We start from the raw sequence: 17,666 nt of genomic DNA, 5'->3' as shown, positions 1-17,666 counted from the left end.
GACAATATTTTTTTTAATTTTAACCGAGTTATGTGATTTTTAAAATGCAAAAGGGCCAAAATGACCCACTTTGGTGGTTCTAGTGTTTTTTAACGGGCTTCATAATGTGATTGGACTGAGAGATATTTGTGTACGCTGGCTAAAGTTATTGACCAGGGGGCCGTCCTTGGAGTTTTTGATGGAGCATAGAGGAACCCAGATGTCTGCAGATGTCTCTTGACATCTCTCAAGAGGGTTTTTGGTTGCTGCCAGCTGCTGCAGCACTCCTTCATTGTTTCCTTCACTAGCACATTGTCCAGTTTTGCCACTGGCTACTCAAGGGCTTGTGAGTAAAACTACTGCATGTGCTCTTGTTTTGTTTTCCTAATTGCTTTGCAAGCGAAAGGCTGAAAAAATTTCAAACCACTATGCACATATGCAATAGCACAGGACTTTGACTTTAGGGTTGCAGCATATTATCCAAGACTTTGAGACAAAATATGGGGCACTGCAAGTATTTTATATTTTGAAATATTGAAATTGAGGAAAAGAAGTAAAACTTGGAGAAAGTATGCAAAGTGATGTAGTGTAGTATCCACGAAATGGTGAGCAAAAATGTGCATTTGCAAGGAGTATAAAACAGAGTACAGAAGAGAAAACACTGAAACGGAGGAGGAGAAGCAACGACAGATGGAAACCAAAAGACATGGAAGAAGAAATGAACAAAAACGTGAATGAAGACAAAGAAATTACAGAAAGAGAAATATGAAGAGCAGTAGAAGACGGTGTAAGATACTTGATCAGAATTCAGATATGATCGCTGAGATGAAAAACCTTCAAGCATGGGATAAATTCTGCAGAAACTCTGAAGAGAAAAAGCGCGTTTCAAGTTTTTCCTAAAAGAAGTTAAGCTTGGACAAGTGTAGCCTTCTCCTCCTCCTTCATCTTTTGTCCAACTCTTTAATTTTTACCTCTCCCTCCTCTACCCATGCTCTCGACTCCTCCTTTATTCATTCCTTATGCTTTTATTTCTTCTCACCCTAAATAAGTCATTTAAGTAACAGTTTGATGACATTTTCTAGCTTGCAGTTGACGGTTAAATCAGAATGAGTAGAAATGCAGGTTGGCAAAGATGATGATAGGTGGCGCGGATGTTTTCCATTCTAACTGCTCTAAAACCACAAAAAACACAACTTGTCTCTAAAACCCTCGAACTGCCGTGCAGGTGTCACCTGAAAAGCAGTAAAGAAAACCCTACCTGCATCTGAAAAGTGATCTGTTTGGACAGTTTTGTGCACATTCCACATCTCAATGTCTGAAATAACAGTATGCAAGAAATCTTAAATATGCGCTTCTTGTTCTTTTTACTGGGCTTTGACCCCGTAACCCCCTAAAGTATCCAGATAGCTTTATAACACCATGATACATGTGTGCTGGCTTTTCAGAACATTTTTAGCCCTTAAGCAGTTTTAATTTTCAGTTTTATACTCCATTAGAAAAACTGTGGAAGGTGTGTTTTGTTGTGTTAACTAATTCACAATCATAAAAATTGCATCTTTAGTCGTGATTAAAAAGTATGCAGATTGAGCACGTCGCTCTCCCTTACATAAAGTGTCTGTATTAGTGAAAAGTACCGGTACTTAGTATCGCAGATACTGACGCTGTATTTGCTTGGTAACAGATTGCACTAATTTCTCACACCAAAGCATTTATAACCTAAGCTCATTTATAAAGCTTCTCCCTTTGGACTTTTTGGTGATTAAAGGAGGCTGGTGGGAGAAGCTGGGGTCCAGAAAATAGGAGCCCTGATTCCCAGGGAGAACAACGTCACATCATCCACAGATTGTGAGGCACACAGCACCTGGTCCATGGTGGTGTTGATTCGAGTGATGGGTGGAGGCCCAGTGTTTGCCGGTAAATGTCCTCTGTCAACTCTTGCCTCTCTCTCGGAGGGCATCCTTGCACAAGTTCGTGCTGGAAACCCTCCTCTTCCTCCTGTTTTACTTTTGGCTTGGCCGAAACCAGCTTGTCAAAGCAATCTGGGAGGATGATGATGCCATCAGAGGAGTCTGAGGAAGTCTAGCTGGTGACCTGAGGCACAGGAGGAGAGTATGAGGACATTTACAGACTTTATAATATGAGAAATTACACAGCAACTTTCATATCTAAACAATAAGTGAGAAAGAGTCACCTAATCCAAGTCTTCTGTTTCTTCATATGGGTGTCAGTTAGGCTCAGTGGGTGAGCAGGGGACCACAGAAAACAGCCAAATTTATGCCCGTCACATTTTCCACAGCAGGTGGGGCTGAATTGGAGACTTTGCCGGACTGATTCTGGCCCCCAGGCCTTATGTTTGACACCCCTGATCTAGGGTGTACCCATGCTCTCAACGTGTCAATGACATTTGAAGTAAATACCACATTCAACTTTTGTTGTAGACGTTCCTGATTTTGGTTATTAACTAAATGACTGAGAACATCCTGATATGACACGAACAGCTGACCCCAGACACCAAAACCAGCAGTATCTCTACAAGATGTGCGAGCGTGTGAACAAGAGGCAAGAGACAGGATGACAACGGGAGATGCAGTCTACCGTCCCTGGTGTAAATTTTAACTGTTACAGAGAAGGTGGTCAGTCTTAATTTAGCCATGAGCAACTGAGCAGGGGAGGGAGGGAGGCTTGAACAGCCCATCCACCAATCAGGAACAGACACTTGTGCATCAACTCGACTGCTTGAGTAACAGCCAAACAGAACTGGAAATGAATCAAATTCAGCTGGTTATGTCACTATTTGTGTTAGAATAACTGTTACCAGAGAAACAGAAAAGACACACAGAAAGCCCAGTGTTTACAAAACAAAGTACAAACTTTATTATTCTGTCTTTACAAAGGCACGAGCCTCTTTATCCCCAAAACGTTTCTCTTTAAAAAAAAAAAAAAAAATAGCTTCTTGATGACCATATCCATTGATGGGTCTAACAAAAAAAATAAAAAAAATGGGTAGAGGAAGGAGAACAAGCGGAAAAATGAGAAGAGAGCTCAGACTTGTCAACAGATAAACAAAGACAGCATAAAAACTGCAAAAGAATGTGACAGGACAAGATGTAGGAGGACTGGACATGGAGGGAAAGGGGGGATACACAGCTGTGCGGTTTTTACTCAACTTCAAGAGCTTCAAATGAGGAGATGCTCCTTCATAAAAAAACAAAAAAACAAAAAAAACAAGAAAGAAGCAAACTCCTATATAGTACAGTAAGTGCTTTGTAATCTTGACCCTATTTAGTGGAACCCCCTCAAAGCCAACCCCACTTCTCCGACCACCTGATATGTCCGCGTATGCTTCCTAACACTCGACCCACAGCGTAAAACGTAGATGGAAATAAACCATGTCTGGGATTTAGGGGAAAGTGATCAAATGCAAACAGACGGCAAAAAATAAGGAAAGCAAGCTCCACAAACAGAAGAGCATGCAAACTTTTTTCCATATCCAGGAATCCCCTTTCCTATCAAGAGAAGCACTCGCAAACAACCCATCATTTAATTCTGCTTATTGCAGTGCAGCTGACATCAATAGTTTTTTCTTTAAAGGGCAATTCCGCGATTTATCTGTGCAGCGGTTCGAAGCTCCATCTATGCACTGACACAAGGGGTGAGGAGGGATGCGTCAAAGATGCAACTAATCTTCTGAAAAATGAACTGATAAAGGACATTTATGGAATGCTGACGTCTCTTTGTGGCTATATATATATATATATATATACACATATATATATATTTGTGTGTATATATATTTTTGCCAATCAACTGGCTTTAAGGGGCTAAAATATAATAAAATCTACTAGTAACCAGAAATCGCATTTTGAATACTCTTTCAGGACCATATGAATGCAACCTGTTTTTTAAAAAGCATAGTAAAATAAAAACAAAGTATGACTGGGAATATACAGTATTCCAACACAAACCAGCTGGATTGATCTGATAGCTCGAAACAAAAAAGGGGTTCCAGCGGCTACCAAATGACGCAGGTAAGAGAAAAAATAATAATAATAAAAAAATAAAACTTCCCTCAACCCCAGGGCTGTGTTAAGGCTGGCTTCACAGTGCCTCCCTGCACCTGCTATTAGTAAGGCATGCTGCAGCCTCTCTCCGCTACATGTCTTTGTCAATCTGTCCGTCAACCAAGAGTTCCCGGCAACAGAACAAATAAAAATGCAAGCAGAAATATGAGTACAAAAAACCAAAAAACCAAAAAAAAAACAACATGGTACATTTTACAGAAAACGCACTAAAGGATAAATATTCAATATAAAGAAATGCATATAGACTGGGCATTTTCCTCATATTTTAAGCATATTCTGCTTTGATACATATCCCAAAACAAACAAACAAAAAACAAACAAACAAGCAAACTACACTGGAAGGGGCTAAATAGAACAAGCTCTTAAGATCGAGCAAACAAGTGATTGTATTCAAGTTATATTTGCACGTGCAAGAATTTCAAGGCAAAAGCGGGTCTGCTGCAGACTACCAGAGTCCGGAGCACCGCTAAGCCTCGCTGATTCAAAACACTAAAAGAGACACATATGTGACAGTTACTCAACAGGGGCCCAAAGAGTAGCTTATTTTAAAAGCCATGTGTTTTTAAACTCAGAAAGGGAAGATGTCAGGAAATGCGAAATTTAAAAACTTTTTTTTTTGGTCAGGCCACGAGTAAACAGAATAAGTCATGTGGGTCAAGATATGTGGGTTTACTGGGATCCCAGCCCAGCAAAAATGGCAACAAACAAACAACATGAGAAGAAAAATAAAATAGCGTTTTGAACCAGTAAGTGCACTCTCTTTTCGAGCTTCGCTTCATTTCCTGTGAGCACCAGTCAGCCATGAAAAACAGCTTTGAAATTCTCATCAACCTGTTGTTAGAGGACTCTTAAGAGAAACACAGCATGAAAAGGTCGACTTCACAAAAGTAAAATAACACATTCTCTCAACACAAAGCCTAAAAGGTGGAACTTTAGGACAGTCTTTTTTTTCTCACAGTGTCTCTCCATACAGCTCAGTTGGATCGGGAACCGAGGAAGGTTTAAAGGATGTTCAGCTTAGGGGCGGGAAAAAAAATTGCTCTGGTGCGAGGGTTTTGACGCCACACCAATGGGCTCTTCATTGACTTTGTCTCCTTTTTCGACTTCAGGGGCGCACAGAGAGATAACAGTCCTGGTAGTTAATGAAAATGTTTAGTTGACATTCGAAAGTTCTAGTATCCAGTAAAACAGAGCATTTATAGTCAGTGAAGTAGTCGCTCTATTTGTCTTTCTATAGTTTAACGAAGAAAGCTTGTGTAAGTGAGTGAATGAAGGATCAGCGCTAGACATAAGCAGAGGAAAGGAAAAAAAACAGAAGAGGCTGCATGTGTGAGTGTCTAAGTGTAAACCATAAGGGCTGCCTATCACGGTACAACATGACGTGTATTGATTAAGAAAACAAAACAAGTGCTTCAATCTAACTAGCAGACTTTTCCACCGAACAACAGCGCTGTGAGTTTGTAGGCTCCCGTAGCCCTGCTCCGCTTGGGGCTTGTGTGTAGGTGTGTGCGTGCATGTGAGTGTATTGTACGTAAGACGTCAGGGATGAACTCAAGGCAGTGAACAGTCGTCCGGCCCGTCGCTGTTTGAGGCTGTGTCTGAGCCTGCCGCGTCAGAGAGGACACGTCCTGAAGTGACGATGACCGCCCTCCTCTGCTCTTCCTCCCCGGCGCCACCCTTCCCCTGGGTGCCCTCGATGTGCTGGATTGCCTGAGGGAAACACAGAGGCAACAGATGTCAGCGACAACACCCCCCTCTAGTGGTGGGATATGAGGCAGGATTTTGTGCCTTACCTGAACGATGGTATCCAGGTTCTGTCGAGATGTGGAAACTGTGTTGATAACTGATGCTGGGCCCATGGTTACCACAGTAACATGGTGGGACTGAGGAGTCTGGACAGGTGCAGGAACAATGACTGTAGCGTGGTGTGTAGGGGCTGGGGGAGTAGCAGGGGCCAACACCTGGTAGAAAGGTGCAATCATCGTTTATTATTCTCATGTCATCACTTCTGCAACCTCAGTGCACTGAAGGCACATTTTTAACCTGCACCGTTTACTATTAACATATATTAAATTTGTAAATAACGTTAGCAGTAATAGAAAAATACAACCCCAACTCCAAATAAGTTAGGATCCTGTGTAAAATGCAAAGGAGAAGAGAATATATCATATCAGTTGTTTAAACTGAGACAATTATGGTCATTTTGATTTTCATGGCAAAAACTACCTCAAAAAAGTTGGGACAGGAGCAATAATAAAAGTAAGTGGTTTTATAAAAAAGAAAACTTGGAGGAGCATTTTAAAATAATTAGGTTAATTTGCAGCAGGTCAGTAGTATGACTAAGTATATTAAAGAGCATGTTAGAGGGTCAGAGTCTTTGCAGAGGATCACCAATCTGCAGAAAACTGCAAAATCATCAAAAAAATGTTCCTCAATGTTAAACTGAAAAAGACTTTGAATATTTCATCATCTGCAGTACAAAATATGATCAAAAGATTCTGAGATTCTGGAGAAATCTCTGTGCGCAAAGAAGACAAGCCCAAAAATCAATACTGAACACTTGTAATATTCAGGCTCCTGGGCAGCAGTGCATTAAAAACAGATGTGATTTTGTCATGGAAATCACTGCATGGGGTCAGAAACACTTCCAGAAATCACTGTCTGTGAACGGTTTACGATGCTAACCAGAAATGCATGTTGAAGCTCATTCACTCAAAAAAGAGGCACATGTGAACATAATAGTGAAAGACTGCAGTCCTCTTTCGGCCAAAGCTCAATTAAAAGTTAGAATTTTAATTTTAGTTAAAATTTTAGTTAAATTTTTTTAGCTCTTCGTTAGAGAAATACAAGAACCTATGCAGAGTGGGAACAGACAGTTTAACCTTTGCTAAAAAAAAAAAAAGCTACAAAACGACAAAGACCTTTTACCAGGCTTTACAGATCTAGGGATGGAAGAGTCTCATCAAATCATAAAAAAAACATTAAGCCAATTTCTCTTGGGGAGTTTATAAAAGAGTGTTTTGTGGACTGTGCTGTGCTAGCATACCCCGAGTAAAAAAAATCAAATCTGACAGGGAAAATGTCAGCCTTCTGAAGTGGATGCAAGAAAAAGGGACTGAAATGATCCCAGAACTGAAATAGGTATCTCTGCATTGTATTATACACCAGGAGGTGTTGTGTAAGTAGGTGCTAAAAATTAACCATATCATTGTTAAAATATTTAACTTGATGTGGGCAAGAGCACTGTTTGTTACTTTTGGAGGGACGCGAGACTGAAAATGGTGACATAGGCTACCACACAGCTGTCAGGTGGCTCAGCTTGGGTAAGAGTGTCGCACTTGAGAGTAAAAATTTAAGAGTTTTATGTGAAGAAAGGCAAGGATAATTCAGAGCGCTCTTCAGGAGAACGGAATACAGTCTTACATTTGTTATTTATATGACTGCACTAATGAATGAACTAAATACCAAACTGCAAGACAGGGCCAATTTGCACATGAAATGTAAAGCTTCATAAAAAGGTTTCATAAGAAAGTTGCAGTTTCTTTCAAGCCGATTTGGGAACACCATTCTCACTTACATGTCAACAGTGAAAGAAGCCATACCATCAGCTGATCCCCTCAGCTGGTACTTGTCCACGTTAGGAGCCCTGCATAATGAGTTTTCAAGGTGATTTGAAGACTTCAAAACACTTGAGAGTGAAATGCACATGATTTCAGCTCCCTTCACTTGCAGTTTGAATAATGGATCCAGTGATGTTGAGCTTGAACTCATTGACCTGCAGTCTAATTCACTACTGGCAGAGCGCTTCAACTCAGTATCACTGCTGGATTTGTATTCTTCTCTTGCAGGTGAGAACTTTCCACACATAAGGAGACAAGTGACAAGTGTTTTGCAAAAGTAATGCAGATTGTTTACACTTGTTTTTTGTTGATCAAGTAGTGATGAAGTTGGCGCATAGTTCACATTTCAATCACCTAACATCTACGCTTGCCTGCAGCATTTTATAAAAACATAAAATTAATACTGAGAAGAATTAAGTTCAACTTCTTGGAGCTTGCTCATAGAGGTATGTTTGATTGTTTCTTTCGAATACTATAGAGTCTTTACCCTACAGTATAAAGTGACTTGTGGGGACTGTTGTGATTTAGTGCTTTATATAAAAACCCTAAATTGAGCTCAATTGACATTATGAAATGAAAACTATGACAAAGAAGAGATAGGACTACTGAGCAGCTAAATTCTTATATCAAACAAAAATGGGACAACATTCTTTCCCAGAAGTCTAGCCCCTGATCACCTCAGTTCCCAGATGTTTATGGACTGTTAAAAAACAGAGAAGATGCTGCATAGTGCTAAACATGACCCTATCACAATTTTTTTTGAGATGTTAACATGATAACAAGTTAAAATGCAATATTAAAATGAGTCATGCAATGCAGTCCTAGACTGTTCAGTAGTCATGATGGTAACAATACAGTAAATCACACCTGAATTAGCCGACCCCCCCCCCCCCCCCGGGTAATTCAGTGTTGCTGTAATTCTGCAAATTCATACTGATATTGACTTGAGGTTACATTACACAGCTCTGCTTATGGAGTCACAAAGTGTCATATGACTAATGTAAAGGGCGTCAATCATCTTTTACTGCAAAAGCCCAGCTGCCACAAGGAGCGGATAGGGCAGACATCAGGCGATGATTGATTTGGCATCATGTTCAGTTAGGGTAAGCCTGCAGTAACAGGACGCTGCAGCTATCAGGGCTGGAGACAGCACCGGCAGAAAGACGTGTGAGCGGCTCATTTAACACACTGTGAATCTGTCTGAGCTGCTGACAGCTCTAACTGTGGACATGGACAGGACTGTCATGTCCTTGTCCACATGTCTTTGTGAAATCTACGGTAGACTCTGAGACTAGTCTAGCTGCGTATGTGTGTGTGTGTATTTTTAGAAAACGCAACACACTTTGACATAATTGACTCAAAGTCCATAAAAAATTTACATGCTAGGGAGGGGGAAGGGGGGGAAATCTGGTGCCTGCCGGCTGATGAGTTTAGGCTAATGAGCCAAAAATAAACACTTTTTTGTGTGTCAAATTCAAGAGCTTGCTGCACATGGCCTCTGTATATGTTAAAAGGATGAACAAAGATACAGAGGGGGAAAGGAAACGCTGAGCTGAACAATGACGACAAAAGGTCTAAATTTTTTATCCTATCATTCCATCGACAAATCCAAAAATATTTACCTCAAAGCTAAAAATTTGTCTAAAAGACCAGATTTTTACTCTTGATTTGATTTACTAATCCTCTGTGTCAAAAACGGTTTAAATTCATTAGGTTGTTTGAAACACTGAAACAGAGGGGATTTTTCTATATCAGTAAAAAGCATACATCTTTAAAGTATATCAGTCAGTGATATGCAGATGTTTCAACCTGTGGGCTGTGGGCTGGAGTGAGGTCCCTCTCCAGCTGTTTGTGCTGCTGCAGACGGACAAGGCTCTGCGGTTGGGCCTGCTGCTCCTGGAACTGCTGGGTGATTGCCTTCAGCTTCTCTGGGTACAACTGGGCATCCATGGACCGCATCTAAGATGCAAAAAATAGGATAATATTTCTGAAAAGTTCAAACCACAGCAGTCGGTGGAATTTCAAACTCCTGAAACTGCGTTATTGTCGTCACCTGTTCTTCCAGATTCATCCTGGCTGAACGTTCTTTCTCCAGCTGCTGTCTCAACTCGATCATCTCCCTTTTTAAGTCCTCGGTTTTCTCCTCCTCCAGGATGTCTGGTGAGCCAATCCCTTCATCTTTCTCCTCTGCACGCCTCCTCTTGGGGGAGGAACCACTTAACTCCTAGAGAGCGCAAACAGAAATGTGAGATGTGCTTTAGATGAATGCTAAGATTGATGATAGTGAAAAGACAGCTAACTCCTTTGCAAACAGTCTGCATGGGCAGCGCACTGGTTTACCTGTATGATTCGTTTGAGCTGACTGTTCTGCTGCAATAAACGTGTCTTCTCCTGCTCCAAAGTAAAAATGTACTCTGCCGTCTGTTGCAGGATGGCAGCCTGAAGAACAACATTACAGTTTGGTTATGAAAGCAAGTTCAGACCCTTCCAGCTCCAGCTAACTCATCATCTAATTTAAATCACTGTTTATGACCCACCTTGCTGAGTTTCTCTCCATCGCTGTGTGGGATGAGTGTTTTAAGTGACTGGAATCCAGCATTGATGCTCTGCATACGCCGACGCTCGTTGCTGTTGGCGATCTCTCTACGGATTCGCCTCTCTTGGTCCCGGGCTGTTTCTGGGGTCAGAGGAATGTTGGCCAGGCTAGGGGAAGAAGGGAGAGGCAGGAAAGCTATTAGGGAAAATGTACAGTTTAAGAAGACTTAAAAATAAACCAATCTGTGTTAAAACAAAAAACATTTACTAATATGGTGCTGATGGCACACTCAGTGGCCACAAGTAAACTTGTTGCTGCGAATGCTAATCAAATCTTTTTTTTTGGTCAGCCCAGATTTCCTCAATTTGCTCTTTCTTCTCGTACTTCCGTTAGCACTTTCCTTCATTTCACTTCAAAAACATCTCAAGGTTTAGTGTGGGGAAATTATTAGTGGTCAAGTTAGTAAACTAATTGCAAGCACAGGCAAGCCTCTCCTGATGGTTTTTGTTGGAACTACTTTATACCCAAGAAATAGTTCCAATAAAAACAGCTTATGCCAAGGCACAGTTTGCTCCACTCTTCACCAATGCAGTAAACCTGCAGCTGAGTTAAGTTTACATATACCAGAACTGCATTACATAAGAAATTATCTGGACACAGGAGGAAAAGCAAAAAGCTGACAGCATTTGCTCCCCTTGACATCAACTGTTTTTTTGTTTGTTTTGTTTTTATGTGAGCTGACTCTTTAAAGTGTGTATTTATATCACCACCAAAGAGCAGAAATGACTGGCCCGTTCCTGTGATTACACAGGTATTTACAGCGGCTTTGTCCTTTCAGCTCACTAGCAACTACATGTATCATTGCTAATAACTGAAATTGTTACAAACCTATGAAAGATCACAAGTTCTGTTTATTTGAATTGTTAGCACGTGTTAGAAGATATGTCAATGTTGCAGCAGCATATAGTTTATTATGAACATTCCAATATTTAAACTGTGAATCAGTGCATTCCACATGGTTAAATTCAGTTTGAGGGGGAATTCTAAGTGAATTTCCTCTAACATCCTCAGTATCAAACACTATCTATGGGACCCTCTCTGAAACCAAGCTCTTATCTGTACTGACTCAGCTGCCTTAGTGCAAACATTGGGAACAATTGTGCAGATGCAGATTAGAAAAGCAGTGTCTATGTGTGTATACACAGACACGCACACACACACACGTGTAGCACTGCAGCAGCACATCCAACAAACAGATCCACTGCCAAAACATGACCAACTGAGCCTGAACTTTACAAACACAGGCCACTTTAGAGCCTGAATTAGAGTGAGTTTAGGCTTAAATTATTACCCAAGAAACTAAACAAAGCTCAACCAACAGGCTGATTAAAACTGATCAAATTGAAATATGGTTCCACAAATATCTTCAACATCATTTTTCGATTGCCTCCATCACATCCAACCCTTAGCAACCTCTCTTGTCACTCCAACCCTCTGTATACAATCTGCTCACCTGGGAGGTCCATCTTTCATCTCCAACCTATGCACTATTCTTCCTCTGCACATGCCCAAACCATCTCAACCTTGCCTTTCTAACTTTGTCTTCAAATTCTACGAGTTCTACAAATACATTAATAATCACAAGTTGCTTTTCCAGCAAGACTGCCAAAATGTCTCAAATATAACAACCTGGACATGAGTTTTAAAACTGTTGTGCAGATAAAATGTAACAATAAAACTATAACAGTGATCATCTTTTTTTTTAAACTGTTATATTTTACAGATCGAGGGATTTAAAAAAGCTAATTAATAACGAACTGTGTATTTTATTGCTGAATAAATGTGACTTTACAACAAGAACTGATACAAATTTTAGTCATTCTGGTTTTTATTAAGTTATATTTGAGTGATAAGGACTTTAGAGTGTGCTCACGGAGTCAAAGTTTAAAGAAAAAAATTGCCAATTTTCGCTTTATTTTAAATTTTAAAAGCATTTAAAGTTTGTCTGGGTAAAGTTCCGGCTTTCCTTGCGGTGCACCAATTCCCCGCAGAAAAGCGGACTACATTTCCCAGACTGCCCATGTCACTACCAGCAGCAGGAGCAACAGTCGCAGATCCCTCCGCCTCCTTCTTCAAACAGGGCTGCGGACGTATCGACGGGCCTTCCGCGACATACACACACCCCCTTATTAATAACGCCACTTTTAATTTTCCTGCCTCCCCGCGAAAAGCCAAATGTCTCCTTTTACCGAACAAATCCAACGGGAAACGTATTTTAACGTCCCCCAAACACACTTCCTCCGTCCTCACAGTGCCCGACACCACCTTCGCGCTCCGAGCAGACTTTCGTGTCCTCCGCCATTACAACAATGCGGCAGGCAGCATGGCAGAGGTGCGGGATGAAACGACGCAGTGGAGGCGGCTCGATAGCGTCAACGGGAAGCGCAGAAACGCCATTTAAACCACCGCCGCCTAAAACAGGGGTGAATAAGACAACAGCAGTGCTTTTTTAACGTTTGGAGTGAATGAAAACAGGGCGCCATAAACAGGAAACAAACGCCAGACCATCTCACCCCCTCTCTCATCCACTCCCCCCACCTCCATCACTTTTTTGCACAAGCCACAAGCATGGCCGCACTACCCACAATAAACTTCGGCTCCCTGCGAGCGAAATCGTCAACCCCCACGAATGTGCGAGGCGAAAATAGACCCCTTCACACACCGCGACGCCCGCTAGCTCAACTTTCCCTTTCTCCTGTAAATTTAAGTACACATAGGCCACGGGTGAGGGATTATTTAAGCACAAGTAGGTCGGGGATGCGCTGAGCGAGTAGCAGCGTGGTGTGCACGGAACCACGTGGTTTATGTTTGTTAGCCACAAAATACATCGATTTCGCAGTCAAAGATGCAAAATAAAAGCACGCAGAGGACGCCGTGGACACAGCGGGAGCCCCCCGCGTGCTCGGTCGCCCCTTGATCTCGCCGTTTGATGTTAATTAATGCCCGCAGCTCCGCGTGAGAGGGTCGTGTACACAATAACACATCAGACCAAGCGTGTTGCCCAAAACCGACATCGCTAAGTGCGCGGTGCTCTCAGCAGATGACTTGATGGTGATAATAGTGATGATGACGGTGATAATAATAATAATAATAATAACAACAATAAAAATAATAACAGGCACAGCATGTCGGGTGAAACGCGCGTGGCATACACACCTACAAAGACCACCAATCACTTCTTTCTCCGTTTTCCTGAAATGTTGCAAGGAGGGCACCTTCTGAGTTGGTACCATGAAATACTCCATGCTCGCCTCTCGCCAGTTTGGTGCCCCCCCTCCCCACCACCAGCAGTTTTTTAAGGGGAAAAAAAGAAAAGCAGCAAACAGTCTCCGTGGTATAAAAAGGGAAAAATTATGACGTTAGTGGGTAAAAATCCCCCGTGATCCGATGCGGGTTAAATCCACAGAGGCGATATGAATGCCTCGTCCGTGTAATGTAGTACTTTGAGGCTGCTGAGAGTTGTAATGTTACTCGACTTCCAGCTGATGGGGTTCCCTCGTTGTGTGTGGCGCTCTACCTCTCTCTCTCTTTCTCCCTCCCCTTTGCTTTCTCCCTCTGCATGACCGTGTGTGTGTCTGTGTGTGTGTGCGCAGCTGATCGGATGGCTTTCAAGGCGGGAAACAGCTGGTAGGAGTCACACACTGCACTACCAAAAGCCTACTTCCGCAGAGAGAGAGGGGGGGGGAGGACTGCGCGTAAACAAAGGACTATTTAGCGCAGAAATACACCGACACATGTGGAGAGCCGCGGAGGGAGCTTGAAATGTTTAAACCTGGGGGGGGGGGCATTTACAGCTGATCTGTGATCAGATCTGCCGTCACAGAGCTGGGCTGAATCATTAATAGTTTCCTGTCACATGGCTTGAATCGGTTTAAATATACTTTATGTAGAGAGGCGCTATGATTTCAACATAAATAGGCTTAAAAAAACAAAACACAACAACAACATTATTTTAAATTCTTATTTTATAACCCAAATGTCAGTGCACCGTGACAGCTCGGGCTCATGAGCAAATAAAGAGCGGACTACTACAGGGGTGGACAATCCAACAGCTGCGATAAGGGAACAAGAGGGATCAGCTGACGAGCTGGCAACGCTGCACAGCAACAGCGCACCGGGGAGGGCTTTTAGGGACACACACACACACACACACACACACTGAATGTTAATGTTGTTCACCATTTTGGGTGTGACAGACCCACAGTGGAAGCACGGGAGGCTAAATTACAGTAACCTAATCTAATCTGTTAAACAGAGGCTATATGGCGCATGCATGGAGTGAAGTCACAGGACGGGAGCAGTGGATTTGATCCGGAATTTTGAGCCGCAGCAGCAGCAGCTTTATATCTTTTCACGATGGCGCATTTTTAGTAATTACCCACAGGTGCGGCTGCACGCTGTCGGGCGTTTACAGGAGAATAGAGGAATACATCTGTGGGAGATCAGTGCTGGAAACCGTGGCAGTGATTTTTAAAGCAGCCCTCTTCTGGACAAGTGCGTCTTAGCACCGTTTCACCAAATTACAAATGCTTCCAAGAAACAAACCCCCTCTTTACCTTTCATTCATAAAGCCTACATTGTTCATCTTTGAATATTGAATCATCATCATCATTGAATCCTCTTTATATTATCTGGAATATTCATTTGTTCATGAATCCCGAATCAGATCGTAATGCCTCCAGATATAGCAGACGATTTAAACTCCACAGACATTATTATTTAGGCCCCCGCTTATTACTTTTCAATAACATGAAGATAGGCTAGATGGAGTTTTAATGTTTTACAACACTGATGATAGAAATACTCCATTCAGTCCCATTATTTATTTATTTATTATTCATTTTATTTATTTTTAATAGAAGTGTTAGATTACTGTTTTTATTTTTATTTTCTCGCAGTAAATGTAAGGCTCCGGAGGCTATTTCACCTTCCACCCGGTAACTTTACGCCCCCTGGTGGTTGTAGAAGGTAGAAGGAAAACCCAGGGCGAGTCACTGCCATATTGCACACCTCACTCAGACACATTAGATGGCACAAGATGGGCCGGACAGAAACCTATCAGGAAAAAAAGTTAGAAAAAAAAGTTGCATTGATTATGACAGAGACTTCTGTTTGAGTTGGTATCTGTGCTGCTAGTTATTTTACAAACGTGAATTCCTTTAAAAGTTAGAACATATATAAAGACAGAAAACAGTGGTGTACACACTGATACATATACAGCAAAATATTTGCACCTTGGAAATGACACATTACCTCTTAGATCCCTTTTATCTACATTGGTTATTTAGTAATGTTGTTATGTACCACTTTTTCACATTTACTGTACAAATTATTGTATGATATTCGTTTTTTCTTTGCATCTGACTTATACATTTATAATGGTACGGAGCCCCCCAGGGGACATGGGGGGCTCCGTAATAATGACAATAAAAGGCTTTTAATCCTAATATATTACAGTAACTTACAGCTCGGCATTGGCCACATCACTCCAGGTTACCCTTTATTTACATTCCAAACACACACACTATCACTGTGGTGCCACTGACTTTGTCTGTAACGTGCTGATACCACAAAATACAAGACAAGCAATCACTTCTCTTTTTTTGACATTTAAATTTTAAAATCTAACACGCTGACATTTTGTTTCCCAAATTCAACCGTGTAATTGTAGTCTTACCATTACTGTGAGAAACAAATGGGTTATGTGAAACCTCAAAGAGGAGTAAATGGCCCAGGGAACTGTTCCAGAAGGTGAAATTGCTCAGTTGGTGACATTTTCACACTGTTTATGTGCTCAAATCATAATATTGGTCTGTAATTTCCATCCAAATGACAAAAACAAGAGGGGGTTGTTTTTGTTTTGTTTTCTTCTTTCTTTTGTCCCGAAGAATGCACTAAATTATATGAGGATTCAGCCAAATATGACAAACTAGGCAATGTAGTGAATTTCTACTGTAGATGCAGCAACTGAAAAGTTTGTAAATAAATAAACAAATAAAGGTTTAAAATATGTTTGATGTGTTTTTCTTACAACTTATGGCGACAGTGTACCAACAACAAAAAAGGGAGAGGGGGCAGCAAATCCTGTTCTGTTTACTGATTCATTGATTATCAAAATATGAAATTAAAAAAATAAACACTTTAAGGTAAAAATGGTGCTCACAGCTAAGCTTTTAAAAAGGATAATCTGTCTGTTAATTACCTCACAGACTGCATTTGCTATAACCAGCTTTGTCTAATTACCGCTACAGTAATGCATCCTTATAATTACTGACATTTCTAACGACAGTGCAGTGTACGAGCCAAGTACGGGATGTTTTGGCTCGTGTGGTGAAAATGTGCGTTTGTCTTGCAGAAGGATCGCCTGCTCTTCTCGAGACTGAACTTTTAAATTACGTAACGGCGTTTTCCGTCTTTTCGGAGCAGCCTGTCGGGGCTGAGTTAGTGGCTAATACGAGCAAAGAGACAAAACTGAAGAAGAAGAGAACATTTTAAACTGTAAACAAGAGAGGTGTCACCCTGCGCGATGGCCTGTTGTTGGCGGGGAGCAGGGGCGGAGAGATGACCGTGAGGACACGGAGAGAGAGGGTTAGTTTGGAGAGGAGCCTGGGACTGCCTATGGTGGATGGGCGGAGCAGTAAGCATGCGCTGAGCTGGCAGACTCTGGGCTGGTCCTGACGGGCTGGCTGGGCTCCGGGCGGCTGTCTGTGCGCGTCAGACGGTCGTGGGGGAGACTTCCATCAGCACTCAGCGTCTCCCCGAGTGCGGAGAGGGAGGAGAAAGAAAGAAAGAAAAAAAAATCAGGCAGAAGACACACGGGGATCACTGCGCGAAAAGAAACCAAAAACAGCCCTACCTCTGCATCTGGAAAAGCACCGAAGAAGCTAGAGACGATCCTCTCCCTCTACCCCACATCCCGTCGCCAACCCGCCCTATCTATCCTATCCACCACCACCACTTGGTGCCCTCCCACCCCTTCACCCCCGCCCCCTCTTTGGAGAAGCAAGACCACCCATAGGAACCCCTGTACTTGACCAGCGTTGCCATTAAGCGATGCGCTTTGAATTTAGGAAGAAATCACCTATGCGCTTTTGATGCACAGCACAAGCAAGTGGTCTTCGTTGTTTTTTCCTCAGCGGGAACAGTTCAGGCTAAGGATCTCTGGGTGTTTGCACTTTTTTTGACGGGTTTCCAGTGTCGGGATAACATGCAAAATATCACCCCACGACCACAGACAAGGCTGTCATCCTCGTAGACAAGCCTTTATTTAAACGAGCAGCTGTCACACACGCTGCGTTTTAAGGCTTATGTTTGCTTTTCAATGCTTAGAAATAATCCTGACAATGGTCTGCAAACGGACCGCCTCTCCAGACACCTAGTTCTATTTTC

The 17,666-nt window shown here is 42.0% G+C and overlaps 1 protein-coding gene across 1 annotated transcript; it reads right to left on the bottom strand.

Annotated features, from left to right (window-relative positions):
• Window positions 1–2,848: 2,848 nt before the first annotated feature.
• Window positions 2,849–13,901, bottom strand: tfap4 (transcription factor AP-4 (activating enhancer binding protein 4)). Its single transcript, XM_005744368.1, has 7 exons — window positions 13,434–13,901; window positions 10,219–10,384; window positions 10,022–10,120; window positions 9,735–9,905; window positions 9,491–9,640; window positions 5,855–6,022; window positions 2,849–5,771 (listed from the first exon to the last, which is right to left on the bottom strand). The coding sequence occupies exons 1-7, from the start codon at window positions 13,520–13,522 to the stop codon at window positions 5,613–5,615; spliced, it is 1,002 nt and encodes a 333-aa protein (XP_005744425.1). The 5' UTR covers window positions 13,523–13,901; the 3' UTR covers window positions 2,849–5,612.
• Window positions 13,902–17,666: the final 3,765 nt, after the last annotated feature.

Source organism: Pundamilia nyererei, unplaced genomic scaffold (genome assembly GCF_000239375.1).
Source record: "Pundamilia nyererei isolate P.nyererei 1_Seehausen unplaced genomic scaffold, PunNye1.0 scaffold00142, whole genome shotgun sequence".
Lineage (NCBI taxonomy): Eukaryota > Metazoa > Chordata > Actinopteri > Cichliformes > Cichlidae > Pundamilia > Pundamilia nyererei.
The sequence above is the reverse complement of the archived record's forward strand: the minus strand, read 5'-3'. Positions and strand labels throughout refer to the sequence as shown.